Consider the following 25,792-nt stretch of genomic DNA (forward strand, 5'->3'; position numbering starts at 1 on the left):
ACCCTGGATGGTCAAAACATATTGATACAATAGTAGTTAAGATGGGGAGAAGTATGTCCAAAATAAAGCGCTGCTCTGACTTCTTAACAACACTATCAACAAGGCAGGTCCTACAGGCCCTAGTTTTTAAAAATGTTATTGATTTATTTCACCTTTATTTACCAGGTAGATCAGTTGAGAACAAGTTCTCAATTACAACTGCGACCTGGCCAAGATAAAGCAAAGCAGTGCGACACAAACAACAACACAGTTACACATGGGATAAACAAACGTACAGTCAATAACACAATAGAAAAATATATGTACAGTGTGTGCAAATGTAGTAAGGTTAGGGAGGTAGGGCAATAAATAGGCCATAGTGGCAAAATAATTACAATTTAGCATTAACACTGGAGTGATAGATGTGCAGATGATGATGTGCAAGTAGAGATACTGGGGTGCAAAGGAGCAAAAACAGGTTCAGTGATCGGGAAGCTGCTCTGACAGCTGATGCTTACAGTTAGTAAGGGAGAAATACGTTTCCAGCTTCAGTGATTTTTGCAATTCGTTCCAGTCATTGGCAGCAGAGAACTGGAAGGGAAGGCGGCCAAAGGAGGAGTTGGCTTTGGGGATGACCATTGAAATATACCTGCTGGAGCGCGTGCTACTGTGTTGCTATTGTGACCAGTGAGCTGAGATAAGGCAGGGCTTTACCTAGCAAAGACTTATAGATGACCTGGAACCAGTGGGTTTGGCGACGAATATATAGCGAGTGCCAGCCAACGAGAGCATACAGGAAGCCGATTCTAGATTTAATTTTGGATTGGAGATGCTTAATGTGAGTCTGGAAGGAGAGTTTGCAGTCTAACCAGACACCTAGGTATTTGTAGTTGTCCACATATTCTAAGTCAGAATCGTCCAGAGTCGTCTAGATTTATCGGTGGTGACAGTATTTCCTAGCCTCAGTGCAGTGGGCAGCTGGGAGGAGGTGCTCTTATTCTCCATGGACAAAAACATTTTGGAATTAGTGCTACAGGATGCAAAGTTCTGTTTGAAAAAGCTAGCCTTAGCTTTCCTAACTTACTGTGTATATTGGTTCCTGACTTTTCTGAAAAGTTGCATATCGTGGGGACTATTCGATGCTAATGCAGTACACCACAGGATTTTTTTGTGCTGGTCAAGGGCAGTCAAGTCTGGAGTGAACCAAGGGCTATATCTGTTCTTAGTTCTACCTTTTTTGAACGGGGCATGCTTATTTAAGATGGTGAGGGAAACACTTTTAAAGAACAACCAGGCATCCTCTACTGACAGGAAGAGGTCGATATCCTTCCAGGAAACCCGGGCCAGGTCAATTAGAAAGGCCAGCTCGCTGAAGTGTTTTAGGGAGTGTTTGACAGTGATAAGGGGTGGTCGAATGACCGCGGGCCCATTACAGACGCAGGCAATGAGGCAGTGATCACTGAGATCCTGAAGACAGCAGAGGTGTATTTAGAGGGCAAGTTGGTCAGGATGATATCTATGAGGGTGCCCATGGTTACGGATTCAGGGTTGTACCGGGTAGGTTCCTTGATTGTTTGTGTGAGATTGAGGGCATCTAGCTTAGATTGTAGGACGGCCAGGGTGCTAAACATACCCCAGTTTAGTTCACCTAACAGTATGAACTCTAAAGATAGATGGTGGGAAATCAATTCACATATGGTGTCCAGTGCACAGCTGGGGGTTGAGGGGCGTCTATAACAAGTGGCAACAGTGAGAGACTTATTTCTGGAAGTGTGGATTTTTTAAAGTAGAAGCTCAAACTGTTTTGGCACAAACCTGGATAGTATGACAGAACTCTGCAGGCTATCTGCAGTAGATTGCAACTCTGCACCCTTTGGCAGTTCTATCTTGAAGGAAAATGTTGTAGTTGGGGATGGAAATTTAAAAATTTTCGGTGGCCTTCCTAAGCCAGGATTCAGACACGGTTAGGGCATCAGGGTTGGCGGAGTGTGCTAAAGCAGTGAATAAATCAAATTTAGGGAGGAGGCTTCTGATGTTAACATGCATGAAACCAAGGCTTTTACGGTTACAGAAGACAACAAATGAGAGCACCTGGGGAATATGTGTGATGCTGGGGGCTACTGGGCCTGGGTTAACCTCTACATCACCAGAGGAACAGAGGAGGAGTAGGATAAGGGTACGGCTAAAGGCTATAAGAACTGGTCGTCTAGTGCGTTGGGAACAGAGAATTAAAGGGGCAGATTTCTGGGCATGGTAGAATAGATTCAGGGCATAATGTACAGACAAGGGTATGGTAGGATGTGAGTACAGTGGGGGTAAACCTATGCATTGAGTGATGATGAGAGAGCTTGCATCTCTGGAGACACCAGCTAAGCCAGGTGAGGTCTCCCATGTGTGATGTGTGTGACAAAAGAACTATCTAAGGCATGTTGAACTGGACTACCAGCTCTAAAGTGAAATAAAACAATAACTAACCAAAACAGCAGAAGACAAGGCATTTTGACATTTGAGAGAGGCATATGTAGCCGAGTGATCATAGTGTCCAGTGAGCAGCAATAGGTTAGTCTGGGAGCCATTCGGTAGTCGCTACTATGCTCGGCGATCGGGAGGCACGGCGTTCAGAAAGCTAGCAGGCCGGGGATAGCGGATGGGTCTTCGGTGACATCGCAACGGAATAGCCTGTTGAAACCGCATCTGACGATTACGTCGGCAGACCAGTCGTGATGGATCGGCAGTGCTCCGTGTCGGCAATAAAGGGTCCAGGCCAATTGGCAAAAGAGGTATTGTAGCCCACGAATTAGCGGGTATACCTCTTCGGATAGTCGGGAGATGGGCCTAGCTCGAGGCTCGCTCAAGGCTAACTGATGCTTGCTTCGGGACAGAGGCGTTAGCCAGCGGTAGCCACTCGGTTGCAGCTAGCTAGCTGGAATGATCCAGTGTAATGGCCCAGAGCTTGCGGCAGGAATCCGGTGATGTGGTAGAGAAAAGCAGTCCGATATGCTCTGGGTTGATATCGCGCTGTGCAGACTGGCAGGTATTGCCCGAACTAATGCTAGCTGGTGTCTACTAGCTAGTAGCTAGTTGGCTGGCTTGCTTCTGATGGAGGTTCCAGTTATAACGTATACAAATCGCAGATCCATACCACATTGGGTGAGGCGGGTTGCAGGAAAGTATATTTAGATCATCGATGAAATGTGAGATTAAAATATATGGAAAAAAACGATGAAACCGACTATTTACATGGGACAAAACAAACACACGTCCAACTGCTACGACAACCAAATGTTTTCTGTAGTTGCGGATCAGACCTGCACAATGGTCCGGAGGAATTTTGGACCATTCCACTTTATAAAACTGTTTCAGTTCAGCAATATTCTTGATCCGCAACAACATAAAACGTTTGGTTGAGGTTATTGCTGCCAAAGGAGGGTCAACCGGTTATTAAATCCAAGGGTTCACATACTTTTTCCACCCTACACTGTGAATTTTTACACGGTGTGTTCAATAAAGATATTATCATGTAATTGTTTGTGTGTTATTAGTTTAAGCAGACTGTGTTTGTCTATTGTTGTGACTTAGATGAAGATCATATAAAATTGTATGACCAATTTATGCAGAAATCCAGGTAATTCCAAGGGTACACATACTTTTTATTGCCACTGTATGTGATAGTGGTGGAATAGGGGCCTGAGGGCACACAGTGTGTTGTGAAATCTGTGAATGTATTGTAATGTTTTTAAAATTGTATAAACTGCCTTAATTTTGCTGGACCCCAGGAAGAGCAGCTGCTGTCAATGCAGCAGCTAATGAGGATCGGTCAGAAATACAAATACAGAAATTGCATCTAGAGGTTCCTCCTTTGTATTTAGGCCTTCACATGAGTCTTTCTGTATAGCTGTTCAATTTACACTATTAATATAAAACAATCCTTACAATGAACTTCAATTAGTGGAAATGGAGGAGACTGAAATGAAAACATATAGTATCTATTACTCACACCACTCCTCTCAGGATCCCTCCCCCTTGACCCATCTTTCTCTACTTTTTCAGGACCCTCTCTCCGACACACTGCTGCCACATGCCCATAAGCATGTATTTGGCACAAAAGCTAATTCAGGATAACTTATATAGCCTAACATCCCTTGGCAAATGCTATCGAGCAGCGCGCTTTGGCATTGATCAACCAATGATGTGTTAGATGTGTATATATTTATGTGTGCATTTATTTATTTATTTTAAATTACAGTAGATTTGGTCCGCCATACATTTCCTCTCTTTGAAGGGAAATTAGGTCGAGGGGAGGTACTTTAAGAAGGGGAATTGTAGAAATAGGCGGGATTTAGCCATAATGAAGACTTTGTGGCTGTAGTAGCTAGTGACGACCTTTCGCAACCGGATGCTTTTGTCGCTGATGCCGGACGTGGTGAATTCAACGCGCTATCTGTCTGGCAAACTAGCTACTTAACTTGCATTTTCTACAAATGTCTAAAATAAAGTTATTGAGGGTTTTCCTCAACGAGAGATTAACAGCTGCTGCTGAGGAGATATTAGGGGTTGTTGAAAAAACTATTGCAGAGTATGAGGAGGAGGTGTTCCGTCTACAGAGTCTGCTCGACATTAACATTGTTCTTCAACCTGAGATAAACCTACACAGAGCAGGTAGGCCAACCCATTACGTTTGTCAAACTCAACCTTAATTTTATAGGACTTTGGCTGCAAAGGTGGTTATTTTGTAGATGAAGTTTAGGATTAGTCAATCAAAAAGGGGACTTTTTTGGCCGCACCTTTTTTTAATTTGAACGAAACTAAGTTAGCTACATGTTTGTCCATGGTAAAATGGTCAGACTGTGAATTTTGGATCAGAATTATCAACCATTCGGAAGGTAAAGGCAAAGATTGTATTGACAGGCGCAGTCCTGGCCGTTCTGCCGTCTTAGGCGAGAAAAAAATTGTTGCCCTCCTACAACCCCGCAAATGACAATAGGGAAGTGTTGTCTAGAGACTTTGAAGTTAATTTAAATTACTTGATGAAATGTGAAAATACATTTTCTGGGCGTTTAAAATGCATATTTTCTGGACGTTTAAAATGCATATTTTCTGGACGTTGAACATCTATTTTCCGGAAGTTGAAATCGGGTTCATTTTCGGTTTTGAATGAATGTTGAAAATATATAATTGCTGCACCAAATCTGAACCAAAGATAGAGATGGAAATTGATATATGTCCATCCATGTAGTGGGCCTACCTTTAGTAAAACAGGCAGTTGCATTGGCTTTATTAGTCCGGATTCCTGTGACTAATCAATTTGGCAATTTTTTTATTTCACCTTTATTTAACCAGGTAGGCCAGTTGAGAACAAGTTCTCATTTACAACTGCGACCTGGCCAAGATAAAGCAAAGCAGTGCGACACAAACAACACATGGGATAAACAAACATACAGTCAATAACACAATAGAAAAATCTATATACAGTGTGTGCAAATGTAGTAAGATTAGGGAGGTAAGGCAGTAAATAGGACATAATGGAAAAATAATTACAATGTAGCAATTCAACTCGAGTGATAGATGTGCAGAATGTGCAGAAGATGAAAGTAGAAATACTGGGGTGCAAAGGATCAAAAAATTATAATAACAATATGGGGATGAGGTAGTTGGGTGGGCTATGTACAGATGGGCTGTGTACAGGTGCAATGATGGTAGGCTGCTCTGAGGCTGCTCTGAGTGCTGATGCTTAAAGTTAGTGAAGGAGATATGACTCCAGCTTCAGTGATTTTTTTTTTTAAATATATTTTTTTAAAATGATTATTATTTATTTATTTAGCAATTCGTTCCAGTCATTGGCAGCAGAGAACTGGAAGGAAATGGCTTTGGAGATGACCAGTGAAATATACCTGCTGGAGCACGTGCTAGGGGTGGGTGCTGCAATGGTGACCAGTAAGCTGAGATAAGGCAGGGCTTTACCTAGCAAAAACCTATAGATGACCTGGAGTCAGTGGGTTTGGCTACGAATATGAAGCGAGGGCCAGCCAACAAGCGCATACAGGTCGCAGTGGTGGGTAGTATATGGTGCTTTGGTGACAAAACGGATGGCACTGTGATAGACTACATCCAATTTGCTGAGTAGAGTGTTGGAGGCTATTTTGTAAATGACATCGTCGAAGTCAAGGATCGGTAGGATATTGTTTGACAGCATGAGTGAAGGATGCTTTGTTGCGAAATAGGATGCCGTTTCTAGATTTAATTTTGGATTGGAGCTGCGTAAGGTGAGTCTAGAAGGAGAGTTTACAAGTCAGAACCGTCCAGAGTAGTGATGCTAGGGGGGCGGGTGCGGGCAGCGATCGGTTGAAGAGCATGCATTTAGTTTTACTTGCATTTAAGAGCAGTTGGAGGCCACGGAAGGATTGCTGTATGGCATTGAAGCTCGTCTGGAGGTTTGTTAACACAGTGTCCAAAGAAGGGCCAGAAGTATACAGAATGGTGTCTGCGAAGAGGTGGATCAGAGAATCACCAGCAGCAAGAGCGACATCATTGATGAATGCAGAGAAAAAAGTCGGTACGAGAATTGAACCCTGTGGCACCCCCATAGAGACTGCCAAAGGTCTGAACAACAGGCCCTCCGATTTGACACACTGAACTCTTATCTGAGAAGTAGTTGGTGAACCAGGTGAGGCAGTCATTTGAGAAACCAAGGCTGTTGAGTCTGCCAATAAGAATGCAGTGATTGACAGAGTCGAAAGCCTTGGCCGGTTCGATGAAGACTGCTGCACAATATTGTCTTTTATCGATGGCGGTTATATCGTTTAGGACCTTGAGCATGGCTGAGGTGCACCCATGACCCGCTCGGAAACCAGATTGCATAGCGGAGAAGGTATGGTGGGATTCGAAATGGTCGGTGGTCTGTTTTGTTAACATGGCTTTCGAAGACTTTTTAGAAAGGCAGGGTAGGATAGATATAGGTCTGTAACAGTTTGGGTCTAGAATGTCTCCCCCTTTGAAGAGGGGGATGACCGTGACCGCTTTCCAATCCTTTAGGGATCTCAGGTGTTACGAAAGAGGTTGAACAGGCTAGTAATGGTGGTTGCAACAATTGTGGCAGATAATTTTAGCATGAGAGGGTCCAGATTGTCTCGCCCAGCTGATTTGTAGGGGTCCAGATTTTGCAGCTCTTTCAGAACATCAGCTATCTGGATTTGGGTGAAGGAGAAATGTGGAGGCTTGGCCTAGTTGCTGTAGGGGGTGCAGAGCTGTTGACTGGGGTAGCCAGGTGGAAAGCATGGCCAGCCGTAGAAAAATGCTTATTGAAATTCTCGATTATTGTAGATTTATCGGTGGTGACAGTGTTTCCTAGCCTCAGTGCAGTGGGCAGCTGGGAGGAGGTTAGGTTGCATAAACATAACCACATGTAACCTGTATTTTGAATACGCATCCAAGAATTAGAATCCGCATCAATATTACCAATGGAAAGTTACACCTCACTTACATAAAACTGATCAGAATTCAGAAGAATGCCAGGGTCATGCTGGAAAAAACATTTGCGCCGTGTGCCGTAATACTCCCTATAATGTAAACTCAAATGTTTAACTTACAATTAAACACAATTGTTTGCGCTTATGAATACTGGTTTCAGTAAAACCTTCTGCCTACTCAAAAGCAAATACTTTATGAATTTGTCACAAATCAGCTTGTGGTGTTGCTAGTCAACTAGCCTGCTAATGTTAGCCCTATCAGCCTTACAGCTACATTAAAGTAAACCAAAGTTTTGGAAAAACATAATGCCATCGAACCAATGTTACCTGTATATGGAGGTATGTCAGCCAGCTAAAGTTAGCCTAGCCAGCTAAATAACATAGCTAATCAACCATCACAGTTGACATGGTTGAGTAGTAAGCCAGAGAACAACTAGTCTAGCACACGCAGGAACCCACAGAACACAACAACATAAAAGCCAGCAGAAATAAAGTAGCGAGAGCGGAGACTAAGATTTGACGGCAGAGTTAGCTACCAAAGTCAAAGAAGAGCCACGGAGAGGCCATTTCATATAGTGAGGTTAGTCCACATTGAATTTACCCGGTTTATCTGGTTTATTACTGCTGACACAGCGATGTACCGGTAGGATACAGAGATTGCAGGCTTCACATTCACGCACTGCACAGCACCTGGTTTCAGTCAGTCTCATTCCAAACCTGCCTTCCACTTGTTATACTAAGCCATCGATGTCTTCCGTGGTCCCTGTGCCTAAGGAAGCGAAGGTAACCTGCCTAAATGATTACCACCCCGTAGCACTCACGTTGGTAGCCATGAAGTGCTTTGAAAGGCTGGTCATGGCTCACATCAACAGCATCCTCCCAGATACCCTAGACCCACTCTAATTCGCAAACCGCCCCAACAGAGCCACAGATGACACAATCTCAATCACTCTACACACTGCCATTTCCTACCTGGACAAAAGGAACACCTATGTGAGAATGCTGTTCATTGGCTACAGCTCAGCGTTCAACACCATATTGCCCACGAAGCTCATCACTAAGCTAAGGAACCTGGACTAAACACCTCCCTCTGCAACTGTATCCTGGACTTCCTGACGGGCCTCCCCCAGGTTGTAAGTGTAGGCAACAACACATCTGCCACGCTGATCCTCAACACTGGGGTCCCTCAGGGGTACTTAGTCCCCTCCTTTACTCCCTGTTCACCCACGACTGCATGGCCAAACACGACTCCAACACTATCATTAAGTTCACTGACGACACGATGAGACAGCCTATAGGGAGGACGTCAGAGGACAACAACCTCTCCCTCAATGTGAGCAAGACAAAAGAGCTGATCGTGGACTACAGGAAAATTCAGTCCATTAACATCAACAGGCCTGTAGTGGAGCAGTTTGAGAGTTTCAAGTTCCTTGGTGTCCACATCACCAACGAACTATCATGGTCCAAACACACCCAAGACAGTTGTGAAGAGGGCACAACAAAACCTTTTCCCCCTCAGGAGACTGGAAATATTTGGCATGGGTCCCCAGATCCTCAAAGTTCTACAGCTGCACCATTGACAGCATTCTGACCGGTTGCATCACCGCCTGGTATGACAACTGCCCGGCATCATACAACCCCACCCTTATTTTTCCCCGAGGGATGTTTATTTCTGTCGGCGAGGCGCACAAAGATTCCCGTTGGCTGTACCGACTCCGACAGCATATCCCGAGAGAGCCATGTTTCCATGAAACAGAGTATGTTACAATCCCGATGTCTCTCTGGAAAGCAACCCTTACCCTAACTTCGTCTACCTTGTTATCTAGAGACTGGACATTAGCAAGTAATATACTCTGAAGGGGTGAGTGGTGTGCGCGCCTCCGAAGTCTGACCAGAAGGCCGCTCCGCCTACCTCTTCTGTGGCGACATTGTTTTGGGTCAGCCTCTGGAATCTGTTCAGATGCCCTGGGTGGTTTGGACAAAGGATCCGCTTCGGGAAAGTCGTATTCCTCGTCGTAATGCTGGTAAGTTGACGTCGCTCTGATATCCAATAACACGTAAAGTTTTGTGGGCTAACAATGTAAGAAATAATACAGAAAAAAACAAAATACTGCAAAGTTTCCTAAGGACTAGAAGCGAGGCGGTCCTCTGTCGGCGCCATCTTGTACATACATCAAAGCTAGCTTGATGTTTTTGCACCACAAATGAGACGTAACTCCATCCTTGTGGGTATTACTGCACTGTGTTGCTATTACTGGACTAGCTACAAATGAAGGAAAACTACTACAATCCTCGCTCGATTACCACTACCAAAAGCACAGGAAAGGAGGAGATGCAGGTTTTTTTGCATTCATTTATATGGTTTCTACTTTCTGGATGTACAGTGCATCCGGAAAGTATTCGGACCCCTTTTTCCACATTTTGTTACGTTAGCCTTATTCTAAAATTGAATAAATACATGTTTTTCCCTCATCAATTTACACACAATACCCCATAATGATAAAGTAAACCGTTTTTTTGAAAATGTATTAAAAATAAACTGAAATACCTTATTTACATAAGTATTCAGACCCTTTGCTATGAGACTGGAAATTGAGCTCGGGTGCATCCTGTTTCCATTGATCATCCTTGATGTTTCTACAACTTTATTGGCGTCCACATGGGGTAAATTATATTGATTGGACATGATTTGGGAAGACGCACACTTGTCTATATAAGGTCCCACCGTTGACAGTGCATGTCAGAGCTAAAACCAAGCCATGAGGTCAAAGGTATTGTCCGTAGAGCTTCGCGACAGGATAGTGTCGAGGCACACATCGTGGGAAGGTTCCCAAAAAATGTCTGCAGCATTGAAGGTCCCTAAGAACACAGTGGCCTCATTCTTAAATGGAAGAAGCTTGGAACCACCAAGACTCTTCCTCGAGCTGGCCGCCCGACCAAACTGAGCAATCGGTGGAGAACGGCCTTGGCCAGGGAGGTAACCAAGAACCCGATGGGTACTCTGACAGAGTTCCAGAGTTCCTTCATGGAGATGGGAGAACCTTCCAGAAAGACAACCATATCTGCAGCACACCACCAATCAGACCTTTATGGTAGTGGCCAGATGGAAGCCACTCCTCAATAAAAGGTACATGACTGCCCGCTTGGAGTTTGCCAAAAGACAGCTAAAGACACGCAGACCATGAGAAACAAGATTCTCTGGTCTGATGAAACCAACATTGAACTCTTTGGCCTGAATGCCAAGCATCACACCTGGAGAAAACCTGGCACCATCCCTACGGTGAAGCGTGGTGGTGGCAGAATCAAGCTGTGGGGATGTTTTTCAGCGGCAGGGACTGGGAGACTAGTCAGGATTGAGGGAAAGATGAATGGAGCAGAGTTCCTTGATGATAAACCTGCTCAGGACCTCAGACTGGGGAGAATATTCACCTTCCAACAGGAAAACAACCCTAAGCACACAGCAAAGACAACGCAGGAGTGGCTTTGGGACAAGTCTCTGAATGTCCTTGAGTGGCCTAGCCAGAGGACGGACTTGAACCCGATCCAACATCTCTGGAGAGACCTGAAAATAGCTGTGCAGCGACACTCCCCATCCAACCGGACAGACCTTGAGGATCTGCAGAGAAGAATGGGAGAAACTCCCCAAATACAGGTGTGCCAAGCTTGCAGCATCATACCCAAGAAGACCTGAGGCTCTAATCGCTGCCAAAGGTGTTTTTAACCAAGTACTGAGTAAAGGGTCTGAATAGTTGTGTGATATTTCTGTTTTTAGATTTAATAAATGTGCAACTATTTCAAAAAAATAATTATTTGAACATTTTCTAAAGACATTTTTAAAATAGTTTTGCAACCCTGTTTGTAAACTTTCAGCTTATATTTTTCAGTGATGAAGAAATATATGGTTGTCCCATGATAGGGTTGGGGAATGCAAAATGGGTTAACTTTGTTTTGGCAAAAATGTATGGAATGTTTTTTTGTTAAAATCAAAAGAGGTGCAGTCAAAAAGGTGATTTGAACTCATGGAAAGACCCATTTCTTTATACTTTACTAGCAAAAGTGAATTATTGCAGGCGTACCTGACAGGAGGTAGTTCTGCAATGTCATTGACTTTTCTATTTCATCCTTTCTTCCAGATGTCCAGCAGCTCAATCTCTCTGTCTCTGAAGAAGAGGTTCCCCCTGAGCAGCATCAGTGTGAGCAGGAGTGGAGCCCCAGTCTGGGACAGGAGGACCCAGAGCCCACACAGATTAAAGAAGAGCAGGAGGAACTCAGGACCAGTCAGGAGGAAGAGCAGATTCAAGGGCTTGAGGCAGATGCCATAGAATTCATATTCAATCCTGTCTGTGTGAAAAGTGATCGTGATGAAGACCCAACTCAGCCCTCACATCTCTATCAAGCCCAAAAGGAGGGAAATGGAGAGAGAGACACTCTACCCAGTACTACAACTGAAAATATCAAAACAGAACCTGATGGAGAGGACTACATAGAATCAGAACCGACCAGTGTCTCTCAGCCTTTCTCTATAGTTCAGAGTGAAAACAGGCAAAGTGTCAGTAGTAGGGAGACTGGAGGACCTCCTTCAGGTTTTAAGTCAGTCAAATCAAAAATAACAAAGATGGTAAAAGGACAAATGTCCTATATCAATAGTAAGGATAAGAGATCTACACAGTTGTCCCTCCTGAAATCATCCAGCCAAAGTAATTCTACTCCCTGTTGTAAGTTGTGTGGCAAGTCTTTTCATCAAATGGGTTCATTAATTAAACACGTGCAAACTCATGAAGATAAAGAAGGTATTTGTGGTGTTTGTGGTAAATGTTTTCAGTCCACAGAAAGTATGGAAGGTCACTTCCAAACTCACATTACAGCTAGTTTTTGTTGTGATGTCTGTAGTAAAGGGTTCAGCAAGAACAGTAAGCTGATAGTGCACATGAGAAGCCACACTGGGGAGACTCCATTTCGATGTTGTCATTGTAGCAAAGGATTCAAACAGAATGGAAGTCTAAAAATACACATGAGAATTCACACCGGGGAGAAACCTTTTTCATGCCCTATTTGTTGCACATGTTTCAGTCAGAATGGAGATCTAAAAATACACATGAGGATTCACACAGGGGAAAAACCATATAGCTGTTGTCATTGTGGCCAAGGATTCAACCAGAAGGGAAATCTAAAAACACACATGAGGACCCACACAAGAGAGAAACCTTATCGCTGTCATGATTGTGACCAAGGCTTCAGCACTGGCAGCGCTCTGAAAAGACACATTATGATTCACACAGGGGAGAAGCCTTTTTGCTGTCCTGATTGTGGAAAAACATTTAATCGGAGTGGACATGTAAAATTACACATGAGGACCCACACAGGGAATAAATAATATTGCCATTTGTGGCAAAGGATTCAGCACTAGTGCCCTTGTGAGATTAAAAACATTTGGATTCATACTGGAGAGAAACAGTATCCATAGTGACTGTGGTAAAGGATTCTGCACTGGCACCAATCTGAAAGAGCCCTTAAAGACTCAGAGGAGAGAATAGATACCCTCAATTTAGAAAATTATTTCCCCAATCAGGTACGTTAAATAACAATCAGACACAAGGGAGAACTTAACGGTGTGCTGTTTGGGGAAAGGTCTGGAGACTGAAGATTGAGAGTCGATGTCTCAGAACACTACTCGTGGGTGAATAAGATATGACGGAATTACTGCTTGAATGTAAGAACTCCATCACTATCTAACAGAGAGCAGTTGTTAGTTATAGGATGACAAGTCATTTGGGAAACTCCTCCCTTTGTACTTAAAACATTTTTGTTTTTGAAATCTTATACATTATGTACACTGAGTGTACAAAACATTAGGAACACCTGCTCTTTCCATTAAATAGACTGACCAGGTAAAACCAAGGTGAACGCTTTGGTGCCTTATTGATATCACTTGTTAAATCCACTTCAGTGTAGATGTTTTGTATACTCTATGCTTTGACGGAGTAGCGCTCTCGTGAATAAACATTTTTACAATCATAGCTGGGCCTCCGTCTGTTTCATTCAACCAGTATCTTACAAATTCTGGGTTGCAGACTGAGTAGTTTAATTGAATTGGGTTTTGAATATTGAGAACATAATTCTCGTGACACACGTAGTTTCTCTGTCCTGGCGATGCAGAGAAAACCCAGCCAACTCTATATTATGTGTCGTTGTTCAGTCACAACTCGGTGAAACATAATACACTGCTAAAAAATAAAGGGAACACTAAAATAACACATCCTAGATCTGAATGAATGAAATATTATTATTAAATACTTCTTTCTTTACATAGTTGAATGTGCTGACAACAAAATCACACAAAAATGATCAATGGAAATCAAATTTATCAACCCATGGAGGTCTGGATTTAGAGTCACACTCAAAATTAAAGTGGAAAACCACACTACAGGCTGATCCAACTTTGATGTAATGTCCTTAAAACAAGTCAACATGAGGCTCAGTAGTGTGTGTGGCCTCCACGTTCCTGTTTGACCTCCCTACAACGCCTGGGCATGCTCCTGATGAGGTGGCGGTCTCCTGAGGGATCTCCCAGACCTGGACTAAAGCATCCGCCAACTCCTGGACAGTTGGCGGATGGAGCGAGACATGATGTCCCAGATGTGCTCAATTGGATTCAGGTCTGGGGAACGGGCGGGCCAGTCCATAGCATCAATGCCTTCCTCTTGTAGGAACTGCTGACACACTCCAGCCACATGAGGTCTAGCATTGTCTTGCATTAGGAGGAACACAGGGCCAACCGCACCAGCATATGGTCTCACAAGGGGTCTGAGGATCTCATCTCGGTACCTAATGGCAGTCAGGCTACCTCTGGCGAGCACATGGAGGGCTGTGCGGCCCCCCAAAGAAATGCCACCCCACACCATGACTGACCCACCGCCAAACCTGTCATGCTGGAGGATTTTGCAGGCAGCAGAACGTTCTCCACGGCGTCTCCAGACTCTGTCACGTCTGTCACGTGCTCAGTGTGAACCTGCTTTCATCTGTGAAGAGCACAGTGGCAAATTTGCCAATCTTAGTGTTCTCTGGCAAATGCCAAACGTCCTGCACAGTGTTGAGCTGTAAGCACAACCCCCACCTGTGGACGTCGGGACCTCATACCACCCTCATGGAGTCTGTTTCTGACCGTTTGAGCAGACACATGCACATTTGTGGCTTGCTGGAGGTCATTTTGCAGGGCTCTGGCAGTGCTCCTCCTTGCACAAAGGCGGAGGTAGCGGTCCTGCTGCTGGGTTGTTGCCCTCCTACGGCCTCCTCCATGTCTCCTGATGTACTGGCCTGTCTCCTGGTAGCGCCTCCAGGAGACGCCTCCATGCTCTGGACACTACGCTGACAGACACAGCAAATCTTCTTGCCACAGCTCGCATTGATGTGCCATCCTGGATGAGCTGCACTACCTGAGCCACTTGTTTGAGTTGTAGACTCCGTCTCATGCTACCACTAGAGTGAAAGCACCGCCAGCATTCAAAAGTGACCAAAACATCAGCCAGGAAGCATAGGAACTGAGAAGTGGAACTGAGAAGGAACTGAGAAGTGGTCTGCAGAACCGCTAATTGCCTATAATTTCCACCTGTTGTCTATTCCATTTGCACAAAAGCATGTGCAATTTATTGTCAATCAGTGTTGCTTCCTAAGTGGACAGTTTGATTTCACAGAAGTGTGATTGACTTGGAGTTACATTGTGTTGTATAAGTGTTCCCTTTATTTTTTTGAGCAGTGTATATTACAGTTTTTAATGTCCCGTTGGTAGGATAGTCTTAATCGTAGATTACCATTTTATTTTCCAATGATTGCACGTTGGCCAATAGAACGGATGGTAGTGGAGGTTTACTCACTCGCCTACGAATTCTCAGAAGGCAGCCTGACATTCGCCCCCTTTTTCTCCGTATTTCCTTCACGCAAATGACGGGGATTTGGGCCCGTTCTCGAGAAAGCTGAATTTTCTGTAAAGGGCTTCCTTCTTTTCAATCTGTTATTTAGGATAGTATTGTAGAGTAACTACAATGTTGTTGATCCATCCTCAGTTTTCTCCTATCACAGTCATTAAACTCTATAACTGTTTTAAAGTCATCATTGGCCTCCTGGTGAACTCCCTGAGTGGTTTCCTTCGTCTTCAGCAACTGAGTTAGGTAGGATGCCTGTATCTTTGTAGTGGCTGGGTGTATTCATACCCCATTCAAAGTGTAATTAATAACCATAATGCTCAAAGGGATGTAAATGTTTTATTTTTACCTATCTACCAATAGGTGCCCTTCTTTGCGAGGCATTGTAAATCCTCTGTTCTTTGTGGTTGAATCTGTCTTTGAAATTCACTGCTCGACTGAGGGACCTTACAGATAATTGTATGTGTGGGGAACAGAGATGAGGTAGTCATTTAAAAAATCATGTTAAACTATTATTTCACACAGAGTGAGTCCATGCAACTTATTATGTGACTTGTTAAGCACATTTTTACTCCTAAACTTATTTAGACTTGTCATAACAAGGTGGTTGAATAATTATTGACCCAAGACATTTCAGCTTTCATTTTTTATTAATTAGCAAAAACATCATTCCATTTTGACATTATGGGGTATTGTGTGTAGAACAGTGACAAACAATCTCAATTAAATCCATTTTAAATTCAGGCTGTATGTAACACAACAGAATGTGCAAGTAAATGAGTGTGAATACTTTCTAAAGGCATTGTATTCACTGTTAGTCTACACCTGTTGTTTACAAAGCAAGTGACACGTTTTATTTGATTAAAGACTTTAATCTCAAGAGAAAATGGGTTAAACGTAAATTGTTCAAAGTAGTCATCTTTACACAGCAAATTTCACAAAAACACGTACTGGGAGAACTTCGCAGATGCAAAGTTTGGCAACAGAATTGCGGTAAAATATCCCTTTGTTTTTTAATGCAACCACGTTTTCCAAAAAACGTACATTTCCATTTTAGTCATTTAGCAGACGATCTTATCCAAAGCAACATATTTAGTTAATTAATCTTAACCCCTCTAAGGGGACAGAAGTGTCTGTCCAATATCTAAGAGATTTAAGAAAGCTCAGGAAATATGTGCTGTTGCTTTTTTACACTAATTTTACTCATTGTTTGGGTAGGCACAAAACTACGTCCATTTTTTTTTTTTACCATTTACTTTTAGGCGAGTCCCATGACACTTGTCCCGTGACCCACGAGGACGCTACAGACGTTTTCATGACAAATACCGCTGTAACTCGGCCACCTACCACAGAGGTGGAAGGCCGCCATAGGAGGATGTGGTGGATTGAAACACAGCTCATGCAAAAATATACATCTCTAGTTTACACTGACGGATTTTAATGGGGAATTGTTTTATTATGTTACTTAGATTGACGCATCGGTGGAGGCTTAATGTATCATTGACATGACACATTGAGTTTGAAAAATATATATTTTGGTTATTGAACTACAATAGGTGAAGTGGATTTCCATCCGCTAAAGGAATTACATCATGGGTCCCTGATCTGTACTACACAGGAAGTTGTCCATTTACAGAGGCTGCTCGACATTGGTATACATTTTAAAGTGAGCAACAAACAAAAACCATTGATTTCCAAAGTTTATCCACAAGGACTACGTTTAACAGAACATTTTACAGAAACACATTTACAGGAAGAACTGTGAAAAAACTGAGGGATATTTCAATTTAATTCTGTTAACAAACTTTGCATTTGCACACTAAATGTATTTTTTTCTGCTGTGTAAATATTTCAAAGTAGTCATTGTGCATAGAGTTGTATGGTTTGTTAAACTTTGAAATCAGTGGTTTTTGTTTGGCATACATTTCAAAGTGAAAAATGTAACTTTAGAGTCTCAGCATAATTCCATTACTGTGGAATTGCCCAAATACAAATACATTTACAAAAAACAATCATGGTAAGGGATTTCTCTTCCAATAAACCACATGGACCTCAAAGCCAGCAAAGCCTTTCCAAACACATGAAACGAACTTAAAACTTAACTTACACATTAAATATTGTCAAACATCAATAAACTCACTGAAGGCCACAATCAGGTTCAAATTCCAAGTCGGAGTGTATCAAAATTGCGTGGTTTTAGGCTGTCCCTAAAAAATGTGGCTCTCTCGGTTGTGCACGAATACACCCATTTTGCTTTATCGCCACCTGCTGGAGTGGAGTGCGACAAGGTCAGTTCGGCTTAGAAGAGAGGGCATTAGTTGAAATAGCATACTGGCAAAACCCACCAACCTTGAGTCCCCCCGTGGGACGGTTGAGCTAACGTGCGCTAATGCGATTAGCATGAGGTTGTAATTAACAAGTACATTTCTCAGGACATAGACATATGTGGGCAAAAAGCTTAAATTCTTGTAAATCTAACGGTATTGTCCAATTTACAGTAGCTATTACAGTGAAATAATTTTTTGAGAGTGCACAGTTATGAACTTGAAAATGTATTAATAAACCAATTAGGAACATTTGGCAGACTTGATACATTCTGAACAGAAATGCAATGGTTCATTGGATCAGTCTAAAACGTTTCAAATATACTGCTCCCATCTAGTGGCCAAAATCAACATTGCGCCTAAACTGGAATAATAAATTGTGGCCTCTCTTGCATTTCAAAGATGGGAAAAAAATGCATGTTTTTTTTGTAGTATCTTTTACCAGATCTAATGTGTTGTATTCTCATACATTAATTTCACATTTCCACACTTCCAAGTGTATCCTTTCAAATGGTATCAAGAATATGCATATCCTTGTTACAGCGCCTAAGCTACAGGCAGTTAGATTTGGGTATGTCATTTTAGGCGAAAATGTAAAAAAGGGTCCGATCCTTGAGAGATTTTAAGAAACATATGCAGTAAACAATAGTATATTCAGGGCAAATAAAATACAATTACAGTCAATCATATTACGAGCCTTTGCTAAATGCAACTTGATAGGCCTTTATCGAGCATAAAACATTGCATGGATTGGTGACTAGATAACTGTCAAACATTTCATGAACAGAGGAAAGAGAAGTGTGCAGGTAAAGACACTTCACAATAAACATGTTAACATTTATTCTGTAAAACAAAGTTTGATAAAATATGCATAAATATATTTTGAGATGAAAAAAAGCATGTTTGAGAAGGTTCATTTACAGTGGGGCAAAAAAGTATTTAGTCAGCCACCAATTGTGCAAGTTCTCCCATTTAAAAAGATGAGAGAGGCCTGTAATTTTCATCATAGGTACACTTCATCTATGACAGACAAAATGAGGAAAAAAATCCAGAAAATCACATTGTGGGATTTTATATTAATTTATTTGCAAATTATGGTGGGAAAAAAGTATTTGGTCAATAACAAAAGTTTATCTCAATACTTTGTTATATACCCTTTGTTGGCAATGACAGAGGTCAAACGTTTTCTGTAAGTCTTCACAAGGTTTTCACACACTGTTGCTGGTATTTTGGCCCATTCCTCCATGAAGATCTCCTCTAGAGCAGTGATGTTTTGGGGCTGTTGCTGGGCAACACGGACTTTCAACTCCCTCCAAAGATTTTCTATGGGGTTGAGATCTGGAGACTGGCTAGGCCACTCCAGGACCTTGAAATGCTTCTTACGAAGCCACTCCTTCGTTGCCCGGGCGGTGTGTTTGAGATCATTGTCATGCTGAAAGACCCAGCCACGTTTCATCTTCAATGCCCTTGCTGATGGAAGGAGGTTTTCACTCAAAATCTCACGATACATGGCCCCATTCATTCTTTCCTTTACACGGATCAGTCGTCCTGGTCCCTTTGCAGAAAAACAGCCCCAAAGCATGATGTTTCCACCAACATGCTTCACAGTAAGTATGGTGTTCTTTGGATGCAACTCAGCATTCTTTGTCCTCCAAACACGACGAGTTGAGTTTTTACCATAAAGTTATATTTTGGTTTCATCTGACCATATGACATTCTCCCAATCTTCTTCTGGATCATCCAAATGCTCTCTAGCAAACTTCAGATGGGCCTGGACATGTACTGGCTTAAGCAGGGGGACACGTCTGGCACTGCAGGATTTGAGTCCCTGGCGGCGTAGTGTGTTACTGATGGTAGGCTTTGTTACTTTGGTCCAAGCTCTCTGCAGGTCATTTACTAGGTCCCCCCGTGTGGTTCTGGGATTTTTGCTCACCGTTCTTGTGATCATTTTGACCCCACGGGGTGAGATCTTGTGTGGAGCCCCAGATCGAGGGAGATTATCAGTGGTCTTGTATGTCTTCCATTTCCTAATAATTGCTCCCACAGTTGATTTCTTCAAACCAAGCTGCTTACCTATTGCAGATTCAGTCTTCCCAGCCTGGTGCAGGTCTACAATTTTGTTTCTGGTGTCCTTTGACAGCTCTTTGGTCTTGGCCATAGTGGAGTTTGGAGTGTGACTGTTTGAGGTTGTGGACAGGTGTCTTTTATACTGATAACAAGTTCAAACAGGTGCCATTAATACAGGTAACGAGTGGAGGACAGAGGAGCCTCTTAAAGAAGAAGTTACAGGTCTGTGAGAGACAGAAATCTTGTTTGTAGGTGACCAAATACTTATTTTCCACCATAATTTGCAAATAAAGAAATAAAAATTCCTACAATGTGATTTTCTGGATTTTTTTTTCTCATTTTGTCTGTCATAGTTGCAGTGTACCTACCTTTTTAAGTTGGAGAACTTGCACAATTGGTGGCTGACAAAATATGTTTTTGCTCCACTGTATATGAATGGGTCCACTTGAGCATAGCACAACAATTTTCTTAATGCTTGTCAAAACATGGAAACAAAATAAAAATGTATTTCCCCTCAGAGTGGATATTGGCATCAAGCTCAGAGGTAATAACAAAAATGGTAGGAATCTTTCAACTCCTGTGGACACTTGAAGAAACATAAGTGCAAAGTAATTGATATTGTGAAAACTGTTAACTATAAAACAGATAATATAGCACGATTCAATACTTTTAACAAAACACTTTCACTCTAAAAACAAAAACATGTTTTATGTAGAAAGGGAGGACATAGTTTAAAATGTATTTGTGTCATCCTATAACTAATGCTCAGAAATCCACAAACGGCTCTCTATAAAACAGTGATGGGGAGTTATTATGTTTAAGCAGTAATTCAGTCATATTCTTTTCACCCAAGCCTGGCCCTCATACCACCAAGGCCACCTAATCATCCCCAGCTTCCAATTGGCTCATTCATCCCCCTTCCTCTCCCCTGTAACTATTCCCCACACTGTTGCTGTAAATGAGAATGTGTTCTCAGTCAACTTACAGGGTAAAATAAAACATTTATAAAATAGTGTCCTAATGGGCATCTCCTCTCACAGGTGTAGGTTAGAATGTGACTCTAAATATTCTGTCTCTAGACCTTATCCCAAACAGCACATTGTCATATTTTCTCCCTTGTGACGGTTATTCATGTAACTTTGTTGGAGCTCTATCATTTTGAGAACTACTGCAATCATTGCACCTATACAGTGATGTCTTGGTGTGTCTTTGATTGTTATTTAATGTACCTGATTGGGAAATACATTTCTACTATGAGGACATTAGTATGGTCTCTCCCCTGAGTTCTCATGTGCACATTCAGATTGGTGCCAGTGCTGAATCCTTTTGTCTTTTCTCTCCTGTGTGAGTCTTCATGTGCACTGACAGATTAGTGGCAATGCTGAACCCTTTACCACAGTCAGGACAGCTACAGTGCCTTGCGAAAGTATTTGGCCCCCTTGAACTTTGCAACCTTTTGCCACATTTCAGGCTTCAAACATAAAGATATAAAACTGTATTTTTTTGTGAAGAATCAACAACAAGTGGGACACAATCATGAAGTGGAACAACATTTATTGGATATTTCAAACTTTTTTAACAAATCAAAAACTGAAAAATTGGGCGTGCAAAATTATTCAGCCCCCTTAAGTTAATACTTTGTAGCGCCACCTTTTGCTGCGATTACAGCTGTACGTCGCTTGGGGTATGTCTCTATCAGTTTTGCACATCGAGAGACTGAAATTTTTTCCCATTCCTCCTTGCAAAACAGCTTGAGCTCAGTGAGGTTGGATGGAGAGCATTTGTGAACAGCAGTTTTCAGTTCTTTCCACAGATTCTCGATTGGATTCAGGTCTGGACTTTGACTTGGCCATTCTAACACCTGGATATGTTTATTTTTGAACCATTCCATTGTAGATTTTGCTTTATGTTTTGGATCATTGTCTTGTTGGAAGACAAATCTCCGTCCCAGTCTCAGGTCTTTTGCAGACTCCATCAGGTTTTCTTCCAAAATGGTCCTGTATTTGGCTCCATCCATCTTCCCATCAATTTTAACCATCTTCCCTGTCCCTGCTGAAGAAAAGCAGGCCCAAACCATGATGCTGCCACCACCATGTTTGACAGTGGGGATGGTGTGTTCAGCTGTGTTGCTTTTACGCCAAACATAACGTTTTGCATTGTTGCCAAAAAGTTCAATTTTGGTTTCATCTGACCAGAGCACCTTCTTCCACATGTTTGGTGTGTCTCCCAGGTGGCTTGTGGCAAACTTTAAACGACACTTTTTATGGATATCTTTAAGAAATGGCTTTCTTCTTGCCACTCTTCCATAAAGGCCAGATTTGTGCAATATACGACTGATTGTTGTCCTATGGACAGAGTCTCCCACCTCAGCTGTAGATCTCTGCAGTTCATCCAGAGTGATCATGGGCCTCTTGGCTGCATCTCTGATCAGTCTTCTCCTTGTATGAGCTGAAAGTTTAGAGGGACGGCCAGGTCTTGGTAGATTTGCAGTGGTCTGATACTCCTTCCATTTCAATATTATCGCTTGCACAGTGCTCCTTGGGATGTTTAAAGCTTGGGAAATCTTTTTGTATCCAAATCCGGCTTTAAACTTCTTCACAACAGTATCTCGGACCTGCCTGGTGTGTTCCTTGTTCTTCATGATGCTCTCTGCGCTTTTAACGGACCTCTGAGACTATCACAGTGCAGGTGCATTTATACGGAGTCTTGATTACACACAGGTGGATTGTATTTATCATCATTAGTCATTTAGGTCAACATTGGATCATTCAGAGATCCTCACTGAACTTCTGGAGAGAGTTTGCTGCACTGAAAGTAAAGGGGCTGAATAATTTTGCACGCCCAATTTTTCAGTTTTTGATTTGTTAAAAAAGTTTGAAATATCCAATAAATGTCGTTCCACTTCATGATTGTGTCCCACTTGTTGTTGATTCTTCACAAAAAAATACAGTTTTATATCTTTATGTTTGAAGCCTGAAATATGGCAAAAGGTCGCAAAGTTCAAGGGGGCCGAATACTTTCGCAAGGCACTGTATGTGATTTCTCCCCTGTGTGGGTCCTAATGTGTGTTTTTAGATTTCTATTCTGTTCGAATCCTTTGCCACAATGACAACAATGAAATGGAGTCTCCCCAGTGTGGCTTCTCATGTGCGCTATCAGCTTACTGTTCTTGCTGAACCCTTTACTACAAACATCACAACAAAGACTAGCTGCAATGTGAGTTTGGAGGTGATATTTCCTCCTTTCTGTGGATTGAAAACATTTCACACACACCACAAATACTTTCTTTATCCTTTCTATGAGTTCACACGTGTTAAATTAATGAACCCAGGTGATGAAAAGACTTACAACACATCTTACAAAAACAGGTAATAGCATTACTTTGACGGGGTGATTTCAGGAGGGTCAACTGTAGATTTCGTACCCTTACTATTGATATGGGACCTTTGTCCTTTTATCATATTTGATTTGACTGACTTAAATCCTGATTGGGGTCCTCCTGTCTCCATACCATTGACACTTTGACTGTTTTCACTCTGAGCTGACGAACAGTCTGGATTTACTGCTGGGAGGGGCTGAGAGATACTGGTTGGTTCTGATTCCCTATAGTCCTCTCCATCAGGTTCTGTTGTGATCTGTTCAGTTTTAGTACTGGGTAGAGTGTTTCTCTCTCTCCTTTTCCTTCCTTTTGGGCTTGATAGAGATGTGAGGGATGAGTTGGGTCCTCATCACAGTCACTTTTCACAGACAGGAATAAATGTGATCTCCATGGTATACGCCTCAATCCCTTGAAGCTGCTCTTCCTCCTGACTGGTCCTGAGTTCCTCCTGTTCATCTTTAAATTGTATGGGTTCTGGGTTCTGCTGCTCAGGGGGAACCTCCTCTTCAGAGAAAGAGAGAGTGAGCTGCTGGTGGTCTGGAGGAAAATAAAAAAGCTGAAACAGAAAACTCAATGACATGTAGACCTACAATGTCTGGTACACCTGCAATAATTAACTTCTACTAGTCAAATATAAATGAACTGTAATCCTAAACTTTGTCAAAAAAATAACTACCTTTGACATTGCTCCAATCAGAGGTGAAGCCATGGCAGGGCCTGGCTGGGACCAGCCCCTGCCAGATTGAATACTGGCCCACCCAATCAGGCTGGCTTTAAATATAGTTAAAACATTTAAAATAATAACTTGAATTTGTTTATTTTGAAAAATGGAGGAGGTTCCTGAGATCTAATTGGTTAACCTCTTTGGGCTGAGATCCCACTAACTGGATCGATATGAAAACAGCCAGTGAAAGTGCAGGGCGCCAAATTCAAAACTACAGAAATCCCATAATTAAAATTCCTCAAACATAAGTATTTTACACCATTTTAAAAATACACTTCTTGTTAATCCCACCACCGTGTCCAAATTTCAAAAAGGCTTTACAGCGAAAGCAAAACAAACGATTATGTTAGGTCAGAGCCAAGTCACAGAAAAACACAGCCATTTTTCCAGCTAAAGAGAGGAGTCACAAAAAGCAGAAATATAGATGAAATTAATCACTAACCTTTGATGATCTTCATCAGATGACACTCATAGGACTTCATGTTACACAATACATGTATGTTTTGTTTGATAAAGTTAATATTTATATAAAAAAATCTGTTTACATTGGCGCGTTACGTTCAGTAGTTCCAAAACATCCGGTGATTTTGCAGAGCCACATCAATTTACAGAAATACTCTTAATAAACATTGATAAAAGATACAACTATTATGCACAGAGTTATAGATACACTTCTCCTTAATGCAACCGCTGTGTCAGATTTCAAAAGAACTTTACGGAAGAAGCACACCATGCTATAATTTGAGTACGGCGCTCAGAGACCAAAACAACCCAAACAGATACCCGCCACGTTGTGGTGTCAGTAAAAGTCAGACATTATAAATATTAACTTACCTGTGATGATCTTCATCAGAATGCACTCCCAGGAATCCCAGTTCCACAATAAATGTTTGTTTTGTTCGATAATGTACATCATTTATGTCCAAATACCTCCTTTTGTTAGCGCGTTCAGTTCACAAATCAAAATTCAGGACACGCGTTCATTAGGAGCAGACAAAAAGTCAAAAAGTTCCGTTACAGTCCGTAGAAACATGTCAAACGATGTATAGAATCCATCTTTAGGATGTTTTTAACATAAATCTTCGATAATGTTCAAACCGGAGAATTCCTTTGTCTGTAGAAATGCAATGGAACAGAGCTCGCTCTCACGTGAACGAGCGTGGTCAACTCATGGCACTCTGCCAAAGCCCTGACCCATTCCCCTCTCAATCGCCTCCACTTCACAGTAGAAGCATCAAACAAGGCTCCAAAGACTGTTAACATCTAGTGGAAGCCATAGGAAGTACAATATGACCAATATCCCACTGTGTATTTGATAGGCCAAGAGTTGAAAAACAACAAACCTCAGATTTCCCACTTCCTGGTTGGATTTTTTCTCAGGTTTTTGCCTGCCATATGAGTTCTCTTATACTCACAGATATCATTCAAACAGTTTTAGAAACTTCAGAGTGTTTTCTATCCAAATATATTGATAATATGCATATCTTAACTTCTGGGACTGAGTAGCAGGCAGTTTACTCTGGGCACCTTATTCATCCAAGCTACTCAATACTGCCCCCAGCCACAAGAAGTTTTAAAGAGTTACCATCCCCCAAATTAAACTCTAAGGCAGGGGTGTCAAACTCAAATACCCAGTGGGCCAAAATGTAAAACCTGAACAAAGTCACGGGCCAACATTGAACAAATTAACCTTTTAATATGGACCCAAACAAGTTTTGCTTTAACATTGAATATGAAACAAGCATCGCTTATTACCATACAATATATAATTTAATAGTGGAGACATGCAAAATCGAATTTCAAATGAAAAAACACATCAATGGCATTCATTTATTAAATAAATAAAATTTAAATAAAAATTGTATGCCTCTTTTCTATTTGCAGCCTTCTGATTTAAATACCAAAATAAACTTTTTCCACTGGCTAATAATTTT

General features: G+C 41.9%; 1 protein-coding gene and 1 pseudogene across 1 annotated transcript; one reads left to right on the plus strand and one right to left on the minus strand.

Annotated features, from left to right (window-relative positions):
• The first annotated feature begins 4,383 nt into the window (after nt 1-4,383).
• LOC139406502 (zinc finger protein 300-like) lies at nt 4,384-13,462 on the plus strand. Its single transcript, XM_071149153.1, has 2 exons — nt 4,384-4,638; nt 11,579-13,462. The coding sequence occupies exons 1-2, from the start codon at nt 4,461-4,463 to the stop codon at nt 12,817-12,819; spliced, it is 1,419 nt and encodes a 472-aa protein (XP_071005254.1). The 5' UTR covers nt 4,384-4,460; the 3' UTR covers nt 12,820-13,462.
• Nucleotides 13,463-22,755: 9,293 nt separating this feature from the next.
• LOC139407505 (gastrula zinc finger protein XlCGF48.2-like) lies at nt 22,756-24,708 on the minus strand (annotated as a pseudogene).
• Between the last annotated feature and the right edge of the window lie 1,084 nt (nt 24,709-25,792).

This window comes from Oncorhynchus clarkii, chromosome 4, assembly GCF_045791955.1.
Source record: "Oncorhynchus clarkii lewisi isolate Uvic-CL-2024 chromosome 4, UVic_Ocla_1.0, whole genome shotgun sequence".
NCBI classification, from domain to species: Eukaryota; Metazoa; Chordata; class Actinopteri; order Salmoniformes; family Salmonidae; genus Oncorhynchus; species Oncorhynchus clarkii.